The sequence below is a fragment of the Scyliorhinus torazame genome, chromosome 9 (assembly GCF_047496885.1).
Source record: "Scyliorhinus torazame isolate Kashiwa2021f chromosome 9, sScyTor2.1, whole genome shotgun sequence".
In the NCBI taxonomy this organism is placed as follows: Eukaryota; Metazoa; Chordata; class Chondrichthyes; order Carcharhiniformes; family Scyliorhinidae; genus Scyliorhinus; species Scyliorhinus torazame.
Window position 1 is genome coordinate 260,048,878 of NC_092715.1, and position 10,199 is coordinate 260,059,076.

Below are 10,199 nucleotides of genomic sequence, written 5' to 3' on the forward strand. Positions count from 1 at the left end.
GGAAGTATCCCAAACTTTCTCTGAACTGCTTCCAATGCAAGTATCTGCCTCCATAAGTAAGGAAATTAATGGGGATCATTAAAAGCCTGGAAGAAGAAAACTGACCCTCATTTATCAGTTTGGAATAGACAGAGTTGTGATATTCTACAAACTATCCTTGAGCTTTAATATGCAACATCAGTGTGTGTGGTCTTTTAATTTTAAACCTGTGCAAATTTATTTTGTTTACAATTTTGAATATATATCTCAGTCTTTGAAGTTTTTTGTTTTTTAAAATGCTAAACATGACTGAGCTTCTGGTACATTTTTAACATGTCAAAGGTCAACTAACTGTGGCCTTGGACCTGTATACTGTCACTGACTTCTGATGTAAAGAATCTGAAGAAGTGGAGTGACCAAATTAATTTGCTTGTTGGTTTGTGAGTAAAATGCGCAATTTGATGTGTAGCTAATAAAACAAGTTAATTTTAACCAATGTATCTTGACCCTGGTATATTTGCTTATCTCTTTTAACCTAGGTAAACAAAGATTTTGGCTCCATTTTCGCCACACTGCTTCCTGGAGCTAATGCCATGTTGGTGCCTCCCGACGGCAAGACTATCCTAGATGGACTTGAATTCAAAGTAGCCCTTGGAGATGCCTGGAAAGAGAATCTTACTGAGCTTAGTGGCGGTCAAAGGTTTGCCACTCTTTTTTATTGGATTTCTGGTTTTAATTACCTTTTTGATGTAAATACTTTTTCCTCCTCAATTTTCAGTTGTAGTACAAAGAATAAAGAACAATACAGGAACAGGCCCTGTGGCCCTCCAAGCCTGTACCGGTCCAGATACCAACCTTTGCCAAAACCCTCAGCACTTCCTTGTGCCGTATCCCTCTATACCCATCCTATCCATGTGTTTGTCAAGATGCCTTTGAGACGCCGTTAATGAATCTGCTTCCACAACCTCCCCTGGCAACGCGTTCCAGGCACTCACCACCCTTTGCGTAAAAAACCTGCCTCGCACATCTCCTCTAAACTTTGCCCTACGAACCTTAAACTTATGTCCCCTGGTGACTGAATCCTCCACCCTGGGAAAGAGTGCCTGCCCATCCACTATCTATGCCCCTCATAATCTTGTAGGCCTCTATCAGGTCGCCCCTCAACCTCCATCTTTCTAATTGAAACAGTAACTTACCATTAACTTGCTTTCATCTATACCCTTCAGTCTTCTCCTCTGTAATGGGAATTGATAATTGTTGTAATTTTCACAAGAACACCATATAAAGATTTTCCACCTCTTAGTGAGTGGGAGTCTGAGCTATAAGCAACAACTGGGACCCAAATTTGAAAGAGTCACATGCATATTTGCAGCTAAACGGGCCGGTCTATGTCTCAGTATTAAAGAGACACCATAATTATGCCGAGTTTACACACTCCAATTAACCTGTTTGCAGTGTTCTCGGACTCTTGACATTTGGAATTTCAACTTGAACAGCAAATTCTATCATTAGAAGGCAAGAACTTCCATTTATGTTGTGTCTTTCACAATATCCCCAAGAGATTTACAGATAATTGCAAAAGCAAAATAATGCAGATGCTAGAAATCTGAAATTTTTTTGAAGTGCTGGAAATACTCAACAGGTGAGGCAGCACTTGTGCAGAGAAATAGTCTAATTACAGCAATTAATTGCTTTTAGTGTAGTCCTTATTTTGTAGGCAAACAAGGTAATTATTTACACATAACAAAGTCTTGATCTGAATTTTTTTATGACCTCTGCTAATAGAAAACCAATGCTGATTTGTTTAGAAACCCAGATAAATTATTGTTGGAGGAGGGTGCAGGCCCCAATTTTATCACAACAGCTGCTGTTTATGCTCATTGTACACAGTCTCTTGCAGCTTCATTATTCAGTCTCCAGTTGACTCCTGCCGTAACTACTTATCTGTTGTCTTGGACATTTTCACATGATCTGCTCCGAATCCTGCCCGATGACAAGCTTGGGTTGCTAGGTTGTTAAAGGTTAAAAGGGGCCCAGATTGTTTTACTGGGAAGAATAGGCAAGGTGTTCATACCTGTTGACAATGGTAAGAGCATTTGCTGAGTTAGGATAGACTTTTAGTCTCCCAAGTTTCAATGGGAGATGTTTAAATGTTGGGTTTTATACACAGTTATATATTAAACTGTCTATTTCATTCCAAGATAGAATGAAATTGGAAGTTTTTGGACAATAGCTAATTAGCATTTATACCTGGAAATAAGTCCCAAGTGATTCATATTGCCTTGGAGGTGGGCTTTGAAGGGAAGACGACATGACAAGCCATTGTGGAATTGGTTTATAGAATGTGTTAAGATATCACTGAACTTTATTGACGAAAGGTTAGTTTGCAATAGAGACAGAGATTAGAGAAATCCATCATGCAGAATGTTGGTAGGAGCTTGCACTCTGAAAGAGAAAAGGAAAAGCTTTTAATTGCAAAGAGAGCAGGAAACCAGAAAATTTGAACTGGAAGGAGAAAGACTTTGATTTTACAAACCGGGAGGAGCAAGGAGTTGGCTTTCACTCCTGGGTTTGATTTGACAAGGAATATTCACCTGGTGCCTGAATTCAGAGAGGAATGAGTTGAGCTGTATTTTGTATTGTTTGAGAAAATTGCTACGTAATTACAATAGCCTAGGGAAAAAATGGACAATTCTAATACAATGTGTTTTGGTAGGGAAAGCAAGGAGGTTTATTCAACCCTTTTGGATGAACAATCTGCAGGTTATGATGTGGTTAAGACTGCTGTGCTTAATGTTCCAGAAGCTTACAGATAAAAGATTGGGAGTCTGAGGGAGCCACAGAATCAAACTCTTGTAGAATTTGCTGGAGAAAAGAAATGGTATTTGACAGATGGTATAGAGCTATGAAGCTTGAGCAAGATTTTGAAAACCTTAGAGGAGTATTGTTAATGGAAGAATAAAGTCCCACCTAAAAGGCACTTCAAGTCCGGTATCTGGGTTATTGCGAATAGACACCATTCTATCCACCGCAGCCATGTAATCTCCCAGTGGAGATGAGATTACAAGATCAATAACTGGAAAATTCCCTTTAACTTCATCAAGTGGTCAGAACTATTTGCAGAGATTACATGGCTAGTGTGCTAATCTTGCCTTCAATATGATGTATATAATATAATCTTTATTAGTGTCACAAGTAGGCTTACATTAACACTGCAATGAAGTTACTGTGAAAATCCCTAGTCGGCACATTCCGGCGCCTGTTCGGGTACACCGAGAATTCAGAATGTCCAATTCACCTAACAAGTACGCCTTTTCGGACTTGTGGGAGGAAATCGGAGTACCCGGAGGAAACCCACGCAGTCGCGGCGAGAATGGGAAGACTCCGCACAGACAGTGACCCAAGCTAGGAATTGAACCCAGGTCCCTGGCACTGTGGAGCAACAGTGCTAACCACTGTGCTACCGTGCCATCTGTGTGCCCTCTGCTCCAGTAAAGAACTGCTTCAGTTCCCTCTTGAGGGTGCATAGAGAATTCGTACACAATGCACCAGCTGGCAACACATTCGAGAGGCTCGCTACTCTCTGGGAGTAGAAAACCCGCCTAATATCTAGTTGGTTCTACTTGTATGTAGTTAGGATCCTCCTCTTTATCAATAGACAATGTCATCCATTGCTTTTATTTTTTTAATAAACCTTCACCTCTTAGTCTTCAGGTCTGTGCTACTCTTGAGAAAGGCACTCTGGAGAATGGCCGATTAAGCTTATATGAGTAACCTTTTGTTGGCCAGAAATTATTCTTGTAGCTCTCCCCTGAACTCTATTCAAGGCCACTATATCATCCATTGTGTGAGGGACCAGATTTTGATTATGCCTGCCTTCAGCCTCTTGACACCTATATTTGTTTCTGTTAAATTATTCTTTTTTTTTTTTTGTTCAATTGTCCATTATTTGATTTGTGGAGAATATTGAATACGCTTGAAATGACAAGTCATGATTTTTTTCAATATAAAACCTTGCACTATTTTTTAAAAAAAGAGTACCCAGTTATTTTTTCTCAATTAAGGGGCAATTTAGTGTAACCAATCCACCTACCCTGCTCGTCTTTGGAGTGTGGGGGTGAGACCCACGCAGCCACAGGGAGAATGTGCAAACTCCACATGGACAGTAACCCGGGGCTGGGATCGAACCCGGGTCCTCAGCACTGTGAGGCAGCAGTGCTAACCATTGTGCCACCGTGCCGCCCTAACCTTGCAATATTTTAATTGCAAATATTTTGCCCATAGTTTTACTCTGATATGGTAATACTAAGCACGTCCTGCCATGTCAAGTCAAAATTGCTCCAGCAAATTAGCAGTGCTAAGTAGGCCAGGGAGGCAGTGTTCAACCAAAGCTCTGCGTATGAGAATAGGAATATACGAATTAGGAGCAGGTCAGTTCAACCTTCCCAACTTGCTGCACCATTCAATAAGATCACAGCTGATCTGTTTGTGGTCTCAACTCCACTTTCCTGCTTATCCCCATAACCCTTCGATGCCCTTGTTGATTTTAAAAATGTATCCAACTCGGCCGTGAATAAATTCAATGACCCAGCCTCCACTGCCTTTTGGGGGGAGAAAATTTCACAATTGAGCAACTTCAGAGAAAAAAGAAAATAATATTCATCTTCAAATGGGGACTTTTTCTTAAACTGTGCTGCCGCGTTCTAGCCTGTATCTGATTTGAGAAGTATACTGAGTTAACACCAGTTTCATGAACTGAATGTGATTGCGCTGTGTGTCACCGAATGTGACTGCTCTGTGTGTAACTGAATGTAACTGCTCTGCGTGTCACTGAATGTGATGGCTCTGTGTGAAACTGAATGTGACTGCTCTGTGTGTAACTGAATGTGATTGCGCTGTGTAACTGAATGTGATTGCTCTGCGTGTAACTGAATGTGATTGCTCTGTGTGTAACTGAATGTGATTGCTCTGTGTAACTGAATGTGACTGCTCTGTGTGTAACTGAATGTGATTGCGCTGTGTAACTGAATGTGGTTGCTCTGTGTGTAACTGAATATGACTGCTCTGTGTGTCACAATGTGATGGCTGTGTGTAACTGAATGTGATGGCTGCGTGTAACTGAATGTGATTGCTCTGTGTGTAACTGGATGTGATTGCTCTGTGTGTAACTGGATGTGATTGCTCTGTATGTAACTGAATGTGACTGTTCTGTGTGTAACTGGATGTGATTACTCTCTGTGGAACTGAATGTGATTGCTCTGCGTGTAACTGAATGTGACTGCGCTGTGTGTCACTGAATGTGACTGCTCTGTATGTAACTGAATGTGACTGCTCTGTATGTAACTGAATGTGATTGCTCTGTGTGTAACAATATGATTGCTCTGTGTGGAACTGGATGTGACTGCTCTGTGTGTCACTGAATGTGACTGCTCTGTGTGTAACTGAATGTGACTGCGCTGTGTTTAACTGAATGTGACTGTGCTGTGTGTAACTGAATGTGATTGCTCTGTGTGTAAATGAATGTGATTGCTCTGTGTGTCACTGAATGTGACTGCGCTGTGTGTCTTTGAATGTGATTGCTCTGTGTGGAACTGAATGTGATTGCTCTGTGTCACTGATGTGACTGCTCTGTGTAGAACTGAATGTGATTGCTCTGTGTGGAACTGAATGTGATTGCTCTGTGTGGAACTGAATATGATTGCTCTGTGTGTAACTGAATGTGGTTGCCCTCTGTGTAACTGAATGTGACTGCGCTGTGCGTAACTGAATGTGGTTGCCCTCTGTGTAACTGAATGTGACTGCTCTATGTGTAACTGAATGTGGTTGCTCTGTGTGTAACTGAATGTGATTGCGCTGCGTGTAACTGATTGTGATTGCTCTGTGTGTAACTGAATGTGATTGCTCTGTGTGGAACTGAATGTGACTGCGCTGTGTGTAACTGAATGTGGTTGCTCTGTGTGTAACTGAATGTGATTGCGCTGCGTGTAACTGAATGTGGTTGCTCTGTGTGTAACTGAATGTGGTTGTGCTGCGTGTAACTGAATGTGATTGCTCTGTGTGTAACTGAATGTGATTGCTCTGTGTGTAACTGAATGTGATTGCTCTGTGTGTAACTGAATGTGATTGCTCTGTGTGTAACTGAATGTGATTGCTCTGTGTGTAACTGAATGTGATTGCTCTGTGTGTAACTGAATGTGATTGCTCTGTGTGTAACTGAATGTGATTGCTCTGTGTGTAACTGAATGTGATTGCTCTGTGTGTAACTGAATGTGATTGCTCTGTGTGTAACTGAATGTGATTGCTCTGTGTGTAACTGAATGTGATTGCTCTGTGTGTAACTGAATGCGATTGCTCTGTGTGTAACTGAATGTGATTGCTCTGTGTGTAACTGAATGTGATTGCTCTGTGTAACTGAATGTGATTGCGCTGCGTGCAACTGAATGTGATTGCTCTGCGTGTAACTGAATGTGATTGCCCTGTGTGTAACTGAATGTGGTTGCTCTGTGTGTAACTGAATGTGATTGCGCTGCGTGTAACTGAATGTGATTGCGCTGCGTGCAACTGAATGTGATTGCTCTGTGTGTAACTGAATGTGATTGCGCTGCGTGTAACTGAATGTGATTGCGCTGCGTGCAACTGAATGTGATTGCTCTGTGTGTAACTGAATGTGATTGCTCTGCGTGGAACTGAATGTGACTGCTCTGTGTGTAACTGAATGTGATTGCCCTGTGTGTAACTGAATGTGGTTGCTCTGTGTGTAACTGAATGTGATTGCGCTGCGTGTAACTGAATGTGATTGCGCTGCGTGTAACTGAATGTAGTTGCGCTGCGTGTAACTGAATGTGGTTGCGCTGCGTGTAACTGAATGTGATTGCGCTGCGTGTAACTGAATGTAGTTGCGCTGCGTGTAACTGAATGTGGTTGCGCTGCGTGTAACTGAATGTGATTGCGCTGCGTGTAACTGAATGTGATTGCCCTGTGTGTAACTGAATGTGGTTGCTCTGTGTGTAACTGAATGTGATTGCGCTGCGTGTAACTGAATGTAGTTGCGCTGCGTGTAACTGAATGTGGTTGCGCTGCGTGTAACTGAATGTGATTGCGCTGCGTGTAACTGAATGTGATTGCGCTGCGTGTAACTGAATGTGATTGCGCTGCGTGTAACTGAATGTGATTGCTCTGCGTGTAACTGAATGTGATTGCTCTGTGTGGAACTGAATGTGACTGCTCTGTGTGTAACTGAATGTGATTGCTCTGTGTTTATATTGTGTAGGTCACTGGTGGCTCTATCCCTGATCTTGGCCATGCTGCTGTTCAAACCTGCTCCAATTTATATTCTGGATGAAGTGGATGCAGCGCTGGACCTCTCGCATACCCAAAACATTGGACAGATGTTGCGAACACATTTCCGGCACTCGCAGGTATGTTATGCGCACTTTATGTAAAAGAAAAGAGCACATAAAAGTTTAACTGCTCTCATTTCATTTTCGGCAATATAAGAGTTGAAACCTGCAATTTGTTCCTTTCTTCCCTCACTTCTATTTTCTCTGCTTCTTTTCACACCCCCTCCCTCACCCTTTTCTATTTTCTTCTCCTTTCCTATTTCTGATTTTGCACTGAGGTATTGCTTCATATGAGTCTCCAGAAACCCTCAAACCCATTTGCTCACATTTATATTTTGAGCAATGGTGGGCTGTTTAACAATGGGTACATATTTGGTGCTCTCCTCCAATAATGGTAATGTTGGCCAATATCTCCCTTTTCGATCGAGAATGCTGAAGCCAATTTTAGTGGTCCTATCAATATGTGCCAGGAGCATCTAAATGAGCCCAGGCTCATTTATGGGATGAATTATGGAATTATCCTGAATTCCTCTGTTACTTACCTTAACCATCTGAGTGACCGAGGAACCACTAAATTCATTGGGATGTTGCCTGAGGAAGAATCGGACTTGAGTGTGATGCGTCAGCAATTGAATACCCTGTCAATACTCACTCATGGTTCACATGTGGACAATGCCTGTCTCGTTAAATTAGAAGCAAACCTCTGTTTTAGAAAAAGCAGCTGTGAATAGAATTGAAGTGCTAAAGAGACCTAGGTGTCCAACTAATATAGCACAAAATCGCTAAATCCAGCAATATGCTGAAATGCATTATGAAAGCAGTAAACAGTGGGCAGCACGGTGGCCTAGTGGTTAGCACAGCTGCCTCATGGCGCTGAGGTCCCAGGTTCAATCCCGGCTCTGGGTTACTGTCTGTGTGGAATTTGCACATTCTCCCCGTGTCTGCGTGGGTTTTGCCCCACAACCCAAAAATGTGCAGAGTAGGTAGATTGGCCACGCTAAATTGCCCCTTAATTGGAAAAAATAATTGGGTAATCTAAATTTATTTTTTTTTAAAAAAATTTTTTTAAATGAAAGCAGTAAACCTACCAAGGCAGAGGAAGTCATGATCGAATTCAGTAAGCTTTCTGGTCAGACTGCTCCTTGGGTAGAGCATCTGTTGATGGTTTCTAAGATGCAAGGAAGATATTTGAGTGATGGTGGCATTGCTGGAGAAGAGCAACAGGTTAGTGTCAAAACTCTGAAATGTGAGGGAAGACTGAGGAAATTTGCGCAGCATTGCCCCAGTGTCAATTTCTCCGATTATTCTCCGTTTAAGCTTGTGCCCCCTCTTCCTACTCCTCCAATTTATGTAAATGCATTTGCACATTTCTCAGTGGCTTCTAAAAGCCATGTCTCTTTAATCTCCGATGACCACTCTTAGAGTACCCAATTCATTTTATTTTCCAATTAAGGGGCAATTTTGCGTGCCCAATCCACCTATCCTGCACATCTTTGGGTTGTGGGAGTGAGAGCCATGCAGACACAGGGAAAACTCCACATGGACAGTGACGGGGCCGGGATCGAACCTGGGATCTCGGTGATGTGAGGCGGCAGTGCTAACCATTGTGCCGCCCCGCTGACACCTCTGACCATTTAACATTTCTCCCCTGCACTGTGACCAACCCTTGAACACCAACCTTTCACCTTGGCAGTTGGGAACCTGTTGTCAATGAATGAGAAAGAATAGTTCATGATTAAGACACGAGGCAAACTCCATTCGCAGTGTATAGCTAATTACTGTGGTATTACTTTATCTGTGCTTCATCTATTGAGCAGGATAGCAGAGGAGAAATAGGAGGTAGGAATTTTATTTTTCCAAGAAAAGCTATATCCACGTCAAGGTGACTTTGTTTTTTAATCTTGCAGTTTATCGTGGTGTCATTGAAAGATGGCATGTTCACTAATGCTAACGTCTTGTTCAAAACCAAGTTTGTGGATGGCGTGTCAACAGTCACAAGATTTGCTCAGAGTCAGAATGGTTCAATCACACCCAATCACCTCCCCGGCCGAACAGATAAAGAGAAAACAAAAGAAAGGAGGAACAGACTTCAAATATAGTTCTGAAACCCAGGCAAGCTTCTCACAAGAGGATGTGTGGCACTGTGCAAGCTATCTTCTGTATATGTAACACTGTACAGCAAAGTTGTGTTTCTTTCCCCTTTGTTTTCCTTATACTTTTATACATACCTGTCCTTTTATATTTCTAATAAACTGTTTTTCTCTATAATTATGAACACTTTTCATGGACAATGCTATGCTTTTTAGAATATTTCTTGCATCAATGTTCAAAAATACTGATGGCCAAACAATTAGAGGGACAACCGCAAAGGTTTTGATATGAACTTTTCTACTTTAAGTGATAGAAAATTAAAGAAAAGATGTACTGTTTATGCTTTTGATTGCCTCCCAGCTTGGCTTACATTTCTTGAGTCGATAGCTTCTTTCCCATTCAAAACTCCATACAGCTTCTGCACAAGACTTTTGACACCGCTACATATTTGTGAGGATCTGCTAACGTTTCTCGCACATTCCTCAACAGGATACAAGGTAACGGTTGTTGTTTGGTAGGTGATTGCAGAATTCGTGGCGCACAGAAGGATGCCATGTGGCCTGTCGTGTCCTCCTCTTGGGCTTGGAACTTTTTATTAATTTACGGGATGTGGGCTTTGCTGGCTGGGCCAGCATTTATTGCCCATCCTGGTTGCCCTTGGGAAGTGGTGGGGAGTTGTCTTCTTGAACCACCGCAGCCCCTGAGATGTAGGTATGCCCACAGTGCTGTTAGGGAACAAGTTCCAGGATTTAACCCAGTGACAGTGAAGGAATGAACGATATTTTCCAA

General features: G+C 42.1%; 1 protein-coding gene across 1 annotated transcript in view; it reads left to right on the plus strand.

Moving 5' to 3' along the window:
- LOC140429836 (structural maintenance of chromosomes protein 2-like) overlaps positions 1–9,748 on the plus strand; it is a 55,918-nt gene extending 46,170 nt beyond the window's left edge. The window contains exons 22-24 of the mRNA XM_072517317.1: positions 519–679; positions 7,250–7,397; positions 9,227–9,748. Coding sequence (XP_072373418.1) covers positions 519–679; positions 7,250–7,397; positions 9,227–9,418 — 501 coding nt within the window. The 3' untranslated portion in view covers positions 9,419–9,748. The remainder of the gene's footprint in view (positions 1–518; positions 680–7,249; positions 7,398–9,226) is intronic.
- Positions 9,749–10,199: the final 451 nt, after the last annotated feature.